The sequence below is a fragment of the Cyanistes caeruleus genome, chromosome 18 (assembly GCF_971803275.1).
Source record: "Cyanistes caeruleus chromosome 18, bCyaCae1.hap1.1, whole genome shotgun sequence".
Classification (NCBI taxonomy): domain Eukaryota; kingdom Metazoa; phylum Chordata; class Aves; order Passeriformes; family Paridae; genus Cyanistes; species Cyanistes caeruleus.
In genome coordinates, this window is record NC_141718.1 from 528,363 (window position 1) to 544,274 (window position 15,912).

Sequence of the window (15,912 nt, forward strand, 5' to 3'; positions counted from 1 at the left end):
TGTGTGCCCTCAGGTGGCAGAGGTGATGTTCCCAGCAGCCGAGAGCGCGCCGCTGGAGCTGCGCAGCCTGCGCAGCCTGGACGCCAGGGAAGTGACGGTCCGGACGCTCTCTGCGCAGGGAGACTCGGTGGACTCTTGTGTTGCTGCCATTCCATCTGACCTCCTGGTGCCTCCAACCCCTCACCCCAGAACTGCTCCCAAATCTAAGCCATTAGCAAGTGCCGGAGCCCCAGAAACCAAAGAAGAACACTTAGGCCCACATTTAAAAAGGGATGAGTCGTGGGAGCAGACTCGTTCGGTGTCCCCTGTCCACGGACACATGCTGGAGCCACCCAACTTCCACGGCCCACTCCAGGGGAGGAGATCTCCATCCCCCAACAGAATCCTGCCCCAGCCTCAAGGCACTCCAGTCCCCAACACCGTCGCAAAAGCCATGGCAAGAGAAGCTGCACAAAGAGTGGCAGAGAGCAACAGGGTAAAGGCAAACTCCTTCCTGAGGCTTTTGGGGGTGGTTTGTTCATTGTGGCACTTGCCAGCCAAGAATTTTCATCGTGTGCCCTGGGGAGATCATCCCTAAGCTCTGAAGATGCATGGCTTGGGATGCAGCGTGCCTGTAAAGCCCTTCTGTGCCCACTGCCATGGGTCCACAGGGAATTTGATGTATTTGTCCTTCCCAGTGCTGCATTTCCACACTTGTTTGCAGCTGCTTTTCATTCCAGCTCCTCCTGGAGCTGCCAGCAGTGTCACTGCCCAGGCACCCCCCTGTGTGGGCACCTCTGTGTCCCTGGGGCAGGGACAGTGATCCTCACAGCTCTCTGCTGTTATTCCCTGGTAGATGGAGAGGAGAGCATTTATTTATTTGCCATTTGTGTCCCTGGGGGCAGGGACAGTGATCCTCACAGCTCTCTGCTGTTTTGCCCTGCTAGATGGAGAGGAGGAGCGTTTTCAGCGAGCGGAGCAGCGCGGCCCCGTTCTCCGATGAGGAGGAGGATGGTTATGACTCCCCCAAGGTCAAGCGAAGGGGAGCCTCAGTTGATGATTTCCTGAAAGGGTCAGAACTTGGCAAGCAGGTGAGTGGCCTGGTTTTGTTGCTGCATCAGGTGTTCAGGAAGGGTTTTGGGAGGGCCAGCTCTGCCCAGTCCCCTCTGAGAGCTGTGGCTGTGTTGGTGACCCGAGGCTGAGCCCTGGGCAGGGGAGCTCCTGTTCCTGGAGCTGAGTGCTTGGCACTGGGATCTCCTGAGCATCTTCCCTTCCAGCAGCCCCAGGCACTGCAAACTGAAAAAGAGATGATGACAATATAGAAAATGTGACTGGACTGTCCTGTTTGGCTCCTGGGCGTTTTCTGTGTGGGTGTTGCTGCTGCATGGGAGAACCTGCTGTGGGAAAGGGACCGTGGGGAGGATTCCTGGGTGCCACAAAGGCACCACCTGGGACCTCAGGGCAGGAAACAAATGTGCTGTGGGAATGGCTCCAAGGAATGGAAGCTTTTATTCTGATCCCACTGAAAACAAATATGAAATAATTTATTACATTACTTTCAGGAGAGGTAGAACTTCTAGAAAAGAGATGTTTTCTTATGTCTTGGCATAGTTTAAAAAACCTTAGTCAGAGACCTGACCCCCTGTGTTGAGGGTCCACAGTGGTGGTGATTTGCTGCGAGAATTGGATGTGATCACTTTTAAATTCTAATGTCATGTAACAAACAGCTGCGAAGAACAGATGATATGTCAATTATCCTAAGGCTTTTACAATTTGGTCAGCAATTCCATTGGTGCATGAAGGACTTCTAATGAGGGGAATTTGACCAAGTCTAAACCTAGGTTTGGTGCTGTGAGTGGGGATATCCTTTCCTGTGTCACCTGGGATCGAGCTGGGATTTGTTGAGTCAGGATCCCAGATGGTGAGAAGAGAGTTAGCAGAGGATGTGTGAGCAGAGCAGAGCCCAGGCCGGTGCTGTGTCCCAGGGTGGCTCACGGCAGTCCCGGGCAGCGCTGGGGTTATCGGGATCAGCGTTCGCGGCACTGAGCTCTGTCCTCGCCCGCCAGGCTCACTACTGCCACGGGGATGAGTACCAGACGGAGAGCAGCCGCGGCTCCGACCTGTCCGACATCCTGGAGGAGGATGAGGAGGAGCTCTACTCCGAGATGCAGCTGGAGGAGGGCGGCCGGCGGCGCCTCAGCCTCACCTCGCACGGCGCGCTCAAGGTGAGCGCCCAGGGACCCCTCGGGGCTGCTCCAGAACCTTCCCTCAGTCCAGAGGGCCCTGGACTCGCTCTGTGGGACACAGCCAGACCCCAGTGTTTATTTATTACCCTGGTGTTCGTTATCTGATAGATAAACTTCAGCTGACTGACCGTTTTCCTACGTGTGATTGTTGCAGTTGCAATTTCTGTTCTGCATCTGGGGCCCTTCCCCGTGTCTCCGTGAAGATAGACTGCATGTGCTAGCCCGAAAATGAGTTGTTTCTGAGCAAGGAGATTTGTAAAAACTTACAAAACAACTTCTGTTTTTCCTGTCTGAGTGATTTGTCCACGTATCCAGTGCTGGTCCCATCCCTTCCACAGGCTTAAAGCATTCCTGTAGGAAAGGGAGCTGTTTCAGCTTTGTTTGGTCAATGCTTTATCAAAACTCCTTGTGCTCTGAATATCAGGGAACCAGCAGAGAGAGTAGGAAATACATTCCAGAAATATTGCTTTAATACAGGAATGTTCATCGTGAAACACAACTTCAGTGTAGCAGCTAAAGCATATGCAGAGCACACAACTACTCCCAATACTCAATATATATTTGCCATATTCCATTTGTTCATGTAAATTTTATTTGCTTCTTCATGTGTGTAGTAATTACACAAACTGTTTTTCTAGAAAGCACAAAGCCACAGGCTACCTGTTTTTCAGTAGATTGTTATTGAACTAAAATCAGCACTATTTTCTCATGCATATAAGAATTCTGAGCATTCTTATGACTGCTTTCATGTGCTGTAAATTCAGTCCTTTTATTCTGTCTGCAGTGAGACAGATACTTTTTCAAAAGAAGAAATGATCAGTGTTTCTATTTCAACATAAAGGTTGAAACCAAAATCCTTCTGCATCTTCTTCTGTTCCCTTCCCCTGGCAAAAAGAATAATCCCCAGACTGTTCTTGTTCTTTATGCATCAGAAGGTGCATTTACTTCTTGGATTTAAATCAGTATTGGCAGAGTTGATACTGAGAAAGTTCCAGAACCTTAACTGCTGTAGGAAATCATTTTTGACCTGCTGAGGTTTGCAGGCTTCTCTTGATGTAGTGTCCATCGAAACTGTGATAATTTGTGCTTACTGATCTTTTGTCCATTTCTGTAGCACTCCATCTCAAGTTCCACGGGTGTTACACACATTTTAAAAACAAAGGAAAACAGGTGAAACAGTCTGAAGTAACTGAGGAAGTGTGGAAGGGCACAGCCAGGTTCAGGGTGCTCAGAGGGAGGTTGCTGAAATCTCTGAGAGGATCTGTTGATATTTATGGGAGCTGTTGAGCCCAGAGATTCCCTGATCTGGGCATTAAGCACAAGGGGAGATGATCTCTGGGATGCAGAATCAATAAATCCTGGCACTCAGAGGCAGCACCTCCTGCCCTGTGCTCCCTTCCCTCCTCCCAGAGCCCAGCCAGGACAGTCAGGATCCTTTGTCAGATTCTGTGTTTTGTGGAAATGGAATAGGAAGGTTGCAGAATGTATCTGGCATGTCCAGAATGCTTCTTTTACCCAGGCTGGGATAGCTCTTACCTGCTTCTGGCATAAACAGAGACTTTTACCTCTGCTCATAGGCTGATTTTCAAGCACTGGTTCTGTGAAGCAGGGACAAGATCATGATGGGAGATTTGATGGCAGTGCAGACCCGGTGACAGCTGAGAGCAGCCTGCATCCAGGGGGCTCTCCCTGGGAGCCAAGCTTTGAAAATGGTTCAGGTGTTCTAGGGTTTTAGAAGGGAAAGCAGAACTCTTTAATGATGGCTGTGGAACAGCTCTCCTCTGACAGGAGACTGAAGATTTTTACTGCTTGTGCAGGAAGCTTTAAGAGATTGAAAGCAAGAAAGCTTGCTGGGGCAGAGCTGTCATTCCCAGACAGGGTTCTGCTCACACAGAAAATCAGATGGCAGTTTGGCACGGGGCAAGGAAGGAGTTTTTCTGCCATTCTCATTCCCCATGCTGGAACACGTGTGTGGCTTTCATCCCTCCCTTGCCAATGCATGAGTTCAGTCGTGTTGAGAGCATCACTCAGTTGTTTGTACTGACCTCTCACGCTGTATCCGGCACCCAGCAACTTCTTAATCATGTCTTTATTTTTCACAGATCCTCATTCAAAGCATGACATCCTTTTCACTGTATAAGCTGCATGTCTTACGTTTGCCATTGCTCTAAAACTAATTCTGTCTTTATTTTTCTTTTCTCCCTTTTCCCTCCCATTTTATTTTTGTCACACACTCTTTGTTCCCTGTCTGGTTTTTGACATTACATAATCTTAAGGAGTACGATAAGACCACTGAAGCCACTTTTTGGGAGCAGCCTGACTTTGCCCAGCAGACACACCACAGTAAAAGGCTTTTCAGTATTCCAGAAGTGGCTGAAGAGGACGGTGAATACTCTGAACTGCTGTACAGGCAGGGTTTAGGTATGCCCTATAGAAAGAACCCCAGAGCAGCCAGAGAGCCCAGAGCACGCAGGCCCTGTCCCCAGGAGCAGCAGCACAGCCCCTGGCACCGCTCGGGGCCGGGGCTGGAGGAGCTGGTGCCGGACGAGCGCGGGTGCAAATTCAGACAGTCCCTGTCCCGGAGCCCGGACAGCGGGCTGGACTGCGGCAGCGAGGAAGAGGAGCCCAGGGGCAGCGCCAGACACACCTGGGGCAGGGAGGAAGAGGAGCCCAGGGGCAGTGCCAGACACACCTGGGGCAGGGAGGAAGAGGAGCCCAGGGGCAGTGCCAGACACACCTGGGGCAGGGAGGAAGAGGAGCCCAGGGGCAGCGCCAGACACACCTGGGGCAGGGAGGAAGAGGAGCCCTGGCACAGTTTCAGACCCCAGTGGGACAGGGATGAAGAGCAATTCCAGCACAGTGTGAGAGCCCAGTGGGGCAGGGATGAGGATGAGGGTGAGGAACAGCTCCAGCACAGAGCCCGGTGGGGCAGGGATGAAGAGCAACCCCAGCACAGGCTCAGAGCTCATTGGGGCAGGGATGAAGAGCAGTCCCAGCATGGTGTGAGAGCCCATTGGGGCAGGGATGAAGATGAGGATGAGGAGCAGCCCCAGCACAGAGCTCAGTGGGGCAGGGATGAGGATGAGGATGAAGATGAGGATGAGGATGAGGAGCAGCCCCAGCACAGAGCCCAGGGGGACGCAGAGCCCTGCCCCTGCCGGAGGGGCCCGCGGCCGCTGCTGGCCCGCAGGAGGACCCTGACCAGGCAGAGCAGCATCGAGGAGGATTTCGGGGAGCTGGGGCCGTCCCTCGGGGAGCCCAGGAGCGAGCAGAGCCAGCAGAGGAGGTCGGCAGCTCAGAAGGGCCACAGAACAGATCGTGTGGCTAACGAAGAAGTGCAGGGAGGCTGGAAGAGCGACTTTAAAGCAGCTGACTCTAGGGCAGCTGCTGTCCCTGCAAAGCCATCCCACAGAGATGCAGAAGACTCTCTGGTGTGTGAAGTATCTTCCTTCTAACATCTGCTTGCCGAATCAGTCTGTTTTCTTTATTCTCTTAATTTTTTGTTCTTTAATTTTTTTCTTTTTTCTTTTTTTTTTTCCCAATTTGATTTTTCAAGTCCATCCTTTGGGCCCATCTGCTACATTCCCCCTCCCCCCTTTTTTTTTCTTCCCAATTCATTTTTGTTTATTACTCTGCATTTTTGTTTATGGTCCTCTTTTGTGCCATGCTGAAATCAGATTAATTTGCTTTGCAATGATTTTCCCCCAGAACAAATTACAATAATGGCTGCTTTTATTAAAGGACAACTGAATCTAAATTTTAATTAAGGGTTAGCTGAATTATAATTTTTCCAAAAGATTGCTTTTCTTTATTTTGCTCATATGAATTAAAAAAAAAAAACAAACCAAAAAACCAAAAAACCACAAACCGCTGCATTTTTAACTGGAGAAATGTTTCATCAGTATTTTAATTTTTTTTTTTTTAATTATTGTCAAGGAATTCATTTCATCGTGTTGTTTTTATTCATCTCATTCCCAGAATTTTCAGCTCATGCTCTTTATCATGGAACATCTCAAGACAAGGATCAAGATTCTCCCCCAGTGTGACAGTGACCCAGATTTGGGGAGTCACAGCTTCACCATTTTCATTTCTGCCTTTCCTCTGCGCTGTCACTGCTTCGCCGTCCCTTTCAGACCATCTCTTCTTGCCTTTGAAGTTGCAGACTGCATCTCTGCAGGAGAATGCAGGCACGGAGCTGCTTCCAAAGGGAGCCCAGGGCGCTTCCGCCTCCTCCGAGGATGCTCTGCGCGACTTTCCCCGTTTGCATTTCTGGCCATGCATGTCCAGAGCAGCCTCCAGGTGTGAGGGACACAGGGATCAGAGAGCAGAGCCCCTTCCTTACCCTGCAGCGGCCTGGAGCACAAAAACTCCTCTCTGGGACATTCCTGGAGCACAAACTCCACCCTGGCACTTTCCAGGGCAGAGCAGAGATCAGCTGCTGCTCTTCCAGCCTCTGGCTCAGGCTGCAGGAGCCCAGCAGAGCTGGGATGAGCCCAGCAGAGCTGGGATGAGCCCAGCAGAGCTGCAGGAGCCCAGCAGAGCTGGGATGAGCCCAGCAGAGCTGCAGGAGCCCAGCAGAGCTGGGATGAGCCCAGCAGAGCTGCAGGAGCCCAGCAGAGCTGCAGGAGCCCAGCAGAGCTGCAGGAGCCCAGCAGAGCTGGGATGAGCCCAGCAGAGCTGCAGGAGCCCAGCAGAGCTGCAGGCCAGGCTGCACTGGTGTCAGTGGCCACACGAGAGGCTCTGGAGAGCTCTTGGCCTCGCGGCTGGCGGCGTTGGGGCGAGCGGAGCATCCGCGTCCCTTCTGCACCTGCTGCCACCTGGCTGGGCCGTGCTGGGAGCCTCAGAGGCACCAGGACAGCCCTGGCTGCCCTGCACAGGGGGATCCCCAGAGCTGAGTGTGCCCTCCTGGGCAGGACGCTCAAACCTTAGCAGCAACAACAAAGGCAAAAGAATATTTCAAAAATTATTCTTTTCTTTTCTTTTTGTTCTGATGTGTGACTGCTGGTTTCAAAACTCTGCCATAAATCAGGAAGCCATTTTTTTTCTTTTGCAGGTTTGCCAGGCAGCAGTACTCACTTTTCAGCTAACCTTTCAGTTAAAAACTAAGTTTAGTTGCCTTTAGAGCTTACGCTTCCAAATGTGATTGACCTGATCCGTGTCCAGCCGCGCCACCGCCGCGGTGCCGTGCACAGAACTGACAAATCCTGTTCTTTCTGTTGCTGTTTTTTAGCTTTTAGGTAACCCAGCCTCGGCAGGACGGCAGGACAGGGTGGAGCACGCAGGGCGGAGGTCCCACGGCAGCGCGGTGCCACCGAGGTCTCGGCCCGTGTTGGTCCCATCCATTGGTGAGTTGGGCAGATTCCTGCTCCTCACAGCCTGGGCTTGCCAAGGAAACCCTTCCAGAGGAGCAGCAGCCCCAGTGTGGGAGCAGTGAGGCTTCCCCTGGCAGTGCTGGGGGCTTGTTCCAGCTCAAACGCACACGGTGGGCTCTCAGCTCAGAGGAAATCTGAGGAAGCTTGCTCTGTGGCCAGTGAGATCAGTGTGGCCATGCAGGCACCCACCCAGCCCTGCGTCCTGCCGTCATCAGCCATCCCTCTGTATTCACTTGCCCTTCTCCTGACTGCTTTTTTCATTAGTTTATGGCAAACTCTTGCAAACCTGGCAGAAATGGCTTTCCTAGGTCAGCTGTGCAAACGTCAGTCTGCTGCAGGAAATCAGCCCAGCTGCCAGTGCAGGTTTTATAAGCTTTTTTTAAAGATAGAAACCTGCTAATCAAAACCCAAAACAACCCACCAAGCTTTATAGGACGTGCAGTGAGGTTTGGGTTTTTCACTGAAAGACCAAACTCCTTTCAGATTTAACTGGGATAGCTGGATGGTGAGGCCAGCTTGTATTACTGAATTTGCTTTCCTGAATTTGCTTTCACAGATGGCTACAGTGGCCATGACCATCTTTCTCCAGATATTTATGAGGAGTCTGAAACAGATCCTGGCACAGAAGATCTTTCCACTCGAATATTTGTTGCACTTTTTGACTACGATCCACTGACCATGTCCCCAAACCCCGATGCTGCAGAGGAGGAGCTGCCATTTAAAGAAGGACAGATCATTAAGGTGAGACCTGAAAACAAAGGAGACAAATGACAATTTTACAAACATTTCTCCTCTGGGAGAAAGCTGCCTGTGTGATCAGAATCCAGGGGATTTTTCCTTCAGAGGTTCAGGCTGTAAATCTCACTGGACCTGGTAATTAACAGCTAGTTCTAATGGCTTAAAAATGATCACAAAATGGGCAAAAACCTCTAAACTGCTGTAGATAGTTAGGGACAGTCTTAATTATTAGTTTGAGCCCAAAATTGTGACTCTGAAGCTCCCTAAGTCCATTGCCACAAAGCCTGCAGGAACAGCAGCTTCAGAGAGGATCTTTGGGCAAGGGAAGTCCCTCCTTCCCTCCCCTTTTTGAGCAATATTTGCATTCTTTGAATGTCAGGTTTACGGGGACAAAGATGCTGATGGATTTTACCGTGGAGAAACCTGTGCAAGAGTTGGCCTTATCCCCTGTAATATGGTCTCTGAGATACAAACAGATGATGAAGAGATGATGGATCAGCTTCTCAAACAAGGTTTCCTTCCTTTGAACACTCCAATTGAGAAAATCGGTGAGAGAACATGCAGACATTTCACTTCAGACTCTTGGGTCTCTAAACTTGGCTCCATCCACTTTGCCTCTCGTTTTTATGCAGCTGCATCTCCATTTTGCAGTCATTTTCTGCCCCAGGGGATGCATTCTGTGTCAGTGTCTGACTTCATGCTAATATTTAGTCTTGGTGATACCATTTGCTGCGAATGGGGACTTGTAGCTTCTTAATTTCTTTTCTGACAAAAAAAATAAAGTGGGTTTTGTCTCCTGAAATATTTGTGGGCTCAGGACACGATCCCTGAGCTGTGGACTCTGCTGTGCACAGTGAGCTGAGGATTCTGTGCCTTAACAGAGCCAGAGCACTGTTAATTCTCATTTAATTACATCTTAATTCTCATTTATGACCTTTGTGTGGCTGCACATCCTCAGTCTGTGTGGGTGGGTGTGCTCAGCCGAGGCTGTTCCCCTGGGCTGGAGGGGTGGGCAGGATACTGCTGCCCCTCTGGGAGAGGGTGAGGAGTGGTTGAGCAGCCCAGCAGGGTTTGATATGGTTTGATATGATCTATTGATATGGTTTGATATGATATATTGATGTGATGTGATATGATATATTGGTGTGATGTGATATGATATATTGATGTGGTGTGATATGTGATATATTGATGTGGTGTGATATGGTTTGATATGGTTTGATATGATATATTGATGTGGTTTGATATGGTTTGATGTAATATATTGATGTGGTTTGATATGGTTTGATATGATGTATCATGTGGTGTGATATGGTTTGATATGGTTTGATATGATATATTGATGTGGTTTGATATGGTTTGATATGATATATCATGTGGTGTGATATGGTTTGATATGGTTTGATATGATATATTGATATGGTTTGATATGATATATCATGTGGTGTGATATGGTTTGATATGATATATCATGTGGTGTGATATGGTTTGATATGGTTTGATATGATATATTGATATGGTTTGATATGATATATCATGTGGTGTGATATATCTTTTTCCCTGGCAGAGCGGGGCCGGCGCAGGCAGCAGCAGCTCAGCACCAGGAGGATGGTGGCTCTCTACGACTACGACCCCAGGGAGAGCTCCCCGAACGTGGATGTGGAGGTAGGGCCAGAGCTGAGCAGGGAACGGGCTCAGGGCCCATGGGCTGCCTCAGTATTCCTCCAAAACATGCTCTGGTTCCTTCCTTGGAGAGCTGTAGAACAGTCTGGAATTGTTTGAAGGAGAAAGTGAATTTTGAAATATCTGGGACTTGGTGCTTTCAGACACAGCCAGGGTTGTTTTCTGTTTCTTATCAAACCAAATCTTTTTCTAAATTATGGTGTTCCAAAGTAGTTTGGCCAACAAATCAAGTAAATTGTGCTGATGCATTGCAAAGATTTTGTTTGTCCTCTCTCCCATGACCACAGGAAATTAAAAGTAATTTAAAGCCCCTGCCCTAATTACATTTAAGCCACAGACAATTAAAAAGAGCCCAGTGCACTGTTTGCTGCTCAGAGGGGAGCTGCCCATTGTGAAGGTTTTATTGAAGAGGCTGCAGGGCAGGTCCAGTGCAGGAACGTTGGGCTTGGGCTGGGTGATGTCCACAGGTCCCTCCTGGGCTGGTGCTGAGCAGAGCAGCTCTCTGGAACTCACTCACAGCTCTCTGGAACTCACACAGCTCTGGAACTCACAGAGCTCTGGAACTCACAGCTCTGGAACTCACAGCTCTGGAACTCACAGCTCTGGAACTCACACAGCTCTGGAACTCAGAGAGCTCTGGAACTCACACAGCTCTGGAACTCACACAGCTCTGGAACTCAGAGAGCTCTGGAACTCACACAGCTCTGGAACTCACACAGCTCTGGAACTCACACAGCTCTGGAACTCACAGAGCTCTGGAACTCACAGAGCTCTGGAACTCACAGAGCTCTCTGGAACTCACAGAGCTCTGGAACTCACAGAGCTCTGGAACTCACACAGCTCTGGAACTCACAGCTCTGGAACTCACACAGCTCTGGAACTCACAGCTCTGGAACTCACAGCTCTGGAACTCACAGCTCTGGAACTCACAGCTCTGGAACTCACAGCTCTGGAACTCACACAGCTCTGGAACTCACACAGCTCTAGAACTCACAGAGCTCTGGAACTCACACAGCTCTGGAACTCACACAGCTCTGGAACTCACAGAGCTCTCCGGAACTCACTCACAGAGCTCTCTGGAACTCAGCTCTGGAACTCACACAGCTCTGGAACTCACTCACAGAGCTCTCTGGAACTCACTCAGAGCTCTCTGGAGCTCACTCAGAGCAGGGCCTGAGCCGTGTCCCACCTCAGCTGTTCCCTCTACACCAGTTTTCATTCAGGGGCTCTTTGAAGCTGTGAAGTTCAACCTTCCAAGCTTGTCCAGGTTGTGCAATGTCCCAGCTGCTGGTCCCAGCACACACTGGGAGAGGTGCCAGGTTTAGAAAGCTGAGGAAAAAGCCCCAAGGGAAAAAAAAAAAGAGGTTTGGGTCTCAAAGATCAATTTGGTTTCAGCAGAGTCTTAACATGAAGGAGTAGGGAGAAATGTTCCTGGATTTCCTGTTGATAAAGGCAAGGCTGATGTTTGCCTGAGAGCTGTCCCTGCTCCTTCCCTGCAGGCCGAGCTGACGTTCTGCACCGGGGACATCATCACCGTCTTCGGTGAGATCGATGAAGATGGATTTTATTATGTAAGTTGTGTCTGCTGGGTCACTCCAAACTGCTCCCAGCCCCTCCAGCACCAGGTACCAGCCTGGGAGGGGATGTGGAAATGGGGGAGCTCTCAGCATGCCCAGGGACCTTGGATGGGAATTTCCTCTTCCTCACCAGCTTTGAAACAGGCAAAAAATATTTCCCTGCCTGCCTGGGAGCCTGCAGGTGATGAAATGAAAGCATTCCCCTTCCTTCCCTCTGCTGCCAGGGTGAACTCAATGGACAAAAGGGGCTGGTTCCTTCCAACTTCCTTGAAGAAGTGCCTGATGATGTTGAGGTGTTTCTCTCCGACGCACCCTCGCGCTACGTCCATGACACACCCACGCGATCCAAGGCAAAAAGGGTAAGCAACCCACTGAGAAACGCTTAAATTTTCATTTCCCATTTCATTCTGTCTCATGGATAATTTAGACATTATTTTTTAACATTACTTTTAAATTCATTTGCCCATTTAAAGTTATGTTTCAAATAGATAAAATAAAACATGAGGAAAAATGACTGTAGCCTTGGCTCGTTACATTTGTAAATGGAGAAACTGAACGGACTGATTGCAGTCGTTACAGTACCGGCCATTATAATCTGAATTAAAGCAGCTCTTTCCTGGCAGTGGTTCTTGCCCAAAGCTTCTAAATTGCTCTTACTAAAAAAGTTCTTGTGCACAAAAGACTGGTACCAGTGTTCCTCTAAATACAAACTGTAACTGCAGCTGATGGACTGACAGTGGTCGTCTCCTAATCCCCACAACTTCCTGCTCCAACTGGCGATAATTAATTGCTCAGAGACTTCTCTTTTATGAAAGAATTAATTATGTTTAGAGTATCTCATTTTTGGTTTTGTTTCATCACTGCAATACTTTTATATATTATATATTTTATATATATTTTTATTTCTTTGCTCATCTGCTTGGAAACAGAAGAAGAGTGTTCATTTCACACCTTAATAAGGCAATGTAGCCTTCACGTAAGTGAGCAACTGAAGATACCAATAGAGATTTCAATTAAAGCTACCTGGCTATCTAATGCAAGTCTTGAAACCTAATTGTGGGGGAAAAGAAAAGAAATATGTCTCCAAACCCCTTGGCCACAGCAGCCCGGGCTGAATGCCTTTACTGTACCTGGTCAAGCCAGCTCCTTCCTTGGGAGACAAATCCTTTAAAACAGGAGCCCTCCGAGAGCCGCCGGAGCTCCCTTGGTGCAGGTCAGCGTTTGGAACATATTTCTTCCCGAGCTCAATGTTTATGTTTACATAGAGAGGAGAGTTTGATGTCTAACTACCCTACAAACAAAGCTGCATATTGCATTGCTAGCCAAGCTGGGATGTAAAAATTCCAAGCTGCCGTGTCAAGAGAAAAGCACAACAGCTTTGCAGAAAGAGCGGTGACGCTGGCATGGACCGTAGTGCACCAGGGGATAGTTGGGTCTGAAACTCACCACACTCAAACACAGCTACTTAAATTGTCTGCCTTAAAATGTGTTTTCCACAATCGATTATACCCCAGTTTGCCTAAGACCAACTATTCAACACTTCTGAAAAAAAAAAATCCCTTCCCGTGGTCCAATTTACTCGGATTTTTCCTGGTACATTTGCAATATTAGCAACTGTTTGGTTTACCAATGCAATAAAAGTCTCGACCTGAAACATGCAGCTCACTGAATGAATGCATTAGACTCGATATCTGGTATCTTCAGGTGTACGTTGGGGTGCTTTACCAAGTTGTTTTGTTTTTTGGTTTGTTTTTTTTTTCATTAGAATTAGACCTTGATTTAAAATCAAAGTAGGCTTGAAGCCCCTTTGCTTAACTCGCCGTTGCACAAGAAGCCAGTAAATTGCTGATGTTTAAACTGCAAGCTAGCAGGCCTCCCTCCAGCATGGATTCTACTGTGAAAATATCAAAAATATCATCTGAATTGATAGCAACCATTCTGCCAGCTGGGCACTGTAGTTAGGATAGGCTGAGTATACGTAATTTTAGCATTTTCATCCAAGTGCTTTTGATGACTGAAAAAAAAAACAAAGCTGTTCAAAATATTTAGGAATGCTGTCATCTAACAACCTCATAGCTGCAGCAAACACATCGAGCACTCAGGGCCTTTAAGCTTTCTTTGATTGCAATTAAGGTTCATTTTAGCTTTTTCTTTTTCTTTTTTTTTTTTTTTTTTAAGCCAGTGTGCCATCTTCTCTAATCTGTACATAAAGTTTGCTAGCCAATTTTAAAGAAAAGGCTTTTAAAGGACATAAAAAAGTAAGTGATCATGTAGCATTTTAAGTCATTTCTTCTGGAAAGAGTTTGGCTTCTATAGATTGCTAACCTGTAATAATTAACATGTTTATTTTTCTTAAATCTATAGCTAAAATATCCCTCTCCATTTTAGTACTATCAGAGTGCTGAAATGAAAAACCAAAGCCAGTTTTGTGGCTTTGGTGGCCAGAACTCTGGCAAAGCACATGTATCCAACTTTTCCTTTAAAAAGGTATAACCAAAACTGGGCTTTATTGGTGGGCTTTCTATTTCTATAATTCTTTTTCTCTAAATTGATGCATTTTCCATAAGCCCAGGCAGTATTTTAAGCCAGAGAGAAGAAAGAAACCAGCCCTTTTGTTTAAGTGGGTAATGGGACAAGTGATGTTACCAAGTTTCTTGCTGCTGATGGCTTTGAAGCTTTCAAAGATTGAATAAATGATAACAATGTACCTACTAGGTTCCTCCTGAGAATACAGGTACACCCCGGAGAGCACCATCCCCCACAGCTCATCTCCATTCCGGGTCACCTCCGTCACCGGTGATGGGCTCTGGTAGTCCCGGGAGAGGCAGGGATATGGCCTCGAAAAAGAAAAAGGGGCTGCTTTCCAAAGGCAAGAAACTGCTGAAAAAGCTTGGTGCAGTGAAATGAGTCCTGTGCTCCTGGACAACTTGTAAAGCTTCCAGTCTGTGTACTTCTTTTTTTTTTTTTTTTTTTTTTTTAAAGTCAAAACTAGGGCTTTCATGACTATGCAGTACTTTACCAGACCTCTGCATTTTTAACTCTGACATCAATAGAATCATGTGAATTGCTTAATCAAAACAGCAAGAAAAAAAAGGAAGTGTTGTTGGTAAAAACATTATTTAAAAAGTAAAAAAATAAAAAAATAAATAGATATTGTGGGATTAAGGCCAGAAGAACATGGTTTTATTTGAAGTCAACACCTGCAACTCCATTGGAAAAATCTCAGCCTTTGTTCTCCTTTAACCATGAGTGGGGGGAGAAAACTCTCTTCACTGATTGCTAGCTCAGAGAGATCACCCCACTGTATCCAATCATTAGCATTAACAACAATGGTCTTGAAACTCCTAGTTGAATCAGCCTTGATGTTTTGCCTTATTAATGCACAATGATTTGTACTGTCTAATAAATATGCAGCGTATACTTTGTATGTACTGTGTATTCCGCTGTCTCCATCCTCCCTTCCTCCCTCCCTCCCTCCCTGCGGGATCCCAGAGCAGTCAGTGACCCCGATGAGCTCCTGGAGTGTGCAAGTGCAGTGCTGAACGCTACATTTGAGTTCCTGCTGCCCCAGCACAGCCCAGACCCCTGTGTTGATTTGTCCTTCTCGCTCTGCTGAACGGGGCAGTGTGAGGGACTCAGAACCTCACCTGGTTCCAAGCACCCGAGCTCCAGCTTTGGGCTCCTGGTTCTCTTCCAAGCCCCTGGGACAAAGCCAACTCCTCGCCCACCCCCTTTCTTTACTCCCCGTGTTCCCTGTGGGGTTCAGGCCGAGGTTGGAAGGCGTTTTCAGGGCGCTGCTGGCAGCTCCAGGCTGCAGCAGCTCCGGAGGGAGGGACAGACTGTCCCGGGCTCCGAGCACACGGGAATCAGGAGAAGCTCCCCCACACACCGATGGCAGTCATTGGCTGGTACTATTTTGTAATTCTTGTCCATTTGTAAATTGTTTTTACTGTTTATACATACTTTTCAGACTGCCTTTCTTTTTGTAATTTATGGAAGGTTTATAAATGAATGATCAAAGCTTCCCCATTGTGTCTTCAGATAACAATGTAAATTACTGTAAAATACTGTGTGCTAGAGTATAACATTTAATTAAAGAAAATAACTGGCCTACGTTTGTGGTAAAGTACTGTGTGGGTGTGTGCATGTGTACAATCATTGTGTATTATATTTTATATAAATAAATAATTTGGTATTTTGTAGAGTGCAGTATGTTTCATACATCCCCTGTGGCAGCTGCTGGCTTCTTGCATCAGCCTTTTTCCAGAACTGTCCGTGGCTGCTCAAGTTTACTGCAGAATAAAGAAAGGCTCCTCT

General features: G+C 47.7%; 1 protein-coding gene across 4 annotated transcripts in view; it reads left to right on the forward strand.

The window, feature by feature from the left end:
• The window catches only part of RIMBP2 (RIMS binding protein 2), a 92,490-nt gene extending 76,693 nt beyond the window's left edge, over nucleotides 1–15,797 (forward strand). Inside the window, exons 13-23 of one of the 4 annotated variants that reach the window (XM_086856456.1) lie at nucleotides 14–475; nucleotides 927–1,070; nucleotides 2,046–2,204; nucleotides 4,502–5,656; nucleotides 7,456–7,570; nucleotides 8,154–8,338; nucleotides 8,715–8,883; nucleotides 9,903–10,000; nucleotides 11,518–11,589; nucleotides 11,820–11,954; nucleotides 14,311–15,797. In XM_086856456.1, coding sequence (XP_086712582.1) covers nucleotides 14–475; nucleotides 927–1,070; nucleotides 2,046–2,204; nucleotides 4,502–5,656; nucleotides 7,456–7,570; nucleotides 8,154–8,338; nucleotides 8,715–8,883; nucleotides 9,903–10,000; nucleotides 11,518–11,589; nucleotides 11,820–11,954; nucleotides 14,311–14,502 — 2,886 coding nt within the window. In that variant the 3' untranslated portion in view covers nucleotides 14,503–15,797. Of the gene's footprint in view, nucleotides 1–13; nucleotides 476–926; nucleotides 1,071–2,045; nucleotides 2,205–4,501; nucleotides 5,657–7,455; nucleotides 7,571–8,153; nucleotides 8,339–8,714; nucleotides 8,884–9,902; nucleotides 10,001–11,517; nucleotides 11,590–11,819; nucleotides 11,955–12,524 lie in introns of all 4 variants that reach the window. The other 3 variants (XM_086856457.1, XM_086856460.1, XM_086856459.1) reach the window with 3 other exon arrangements.
• The last annotated feature ends 115 nt before the right edge of the window (nucleotides 15,798–15,912 follow it).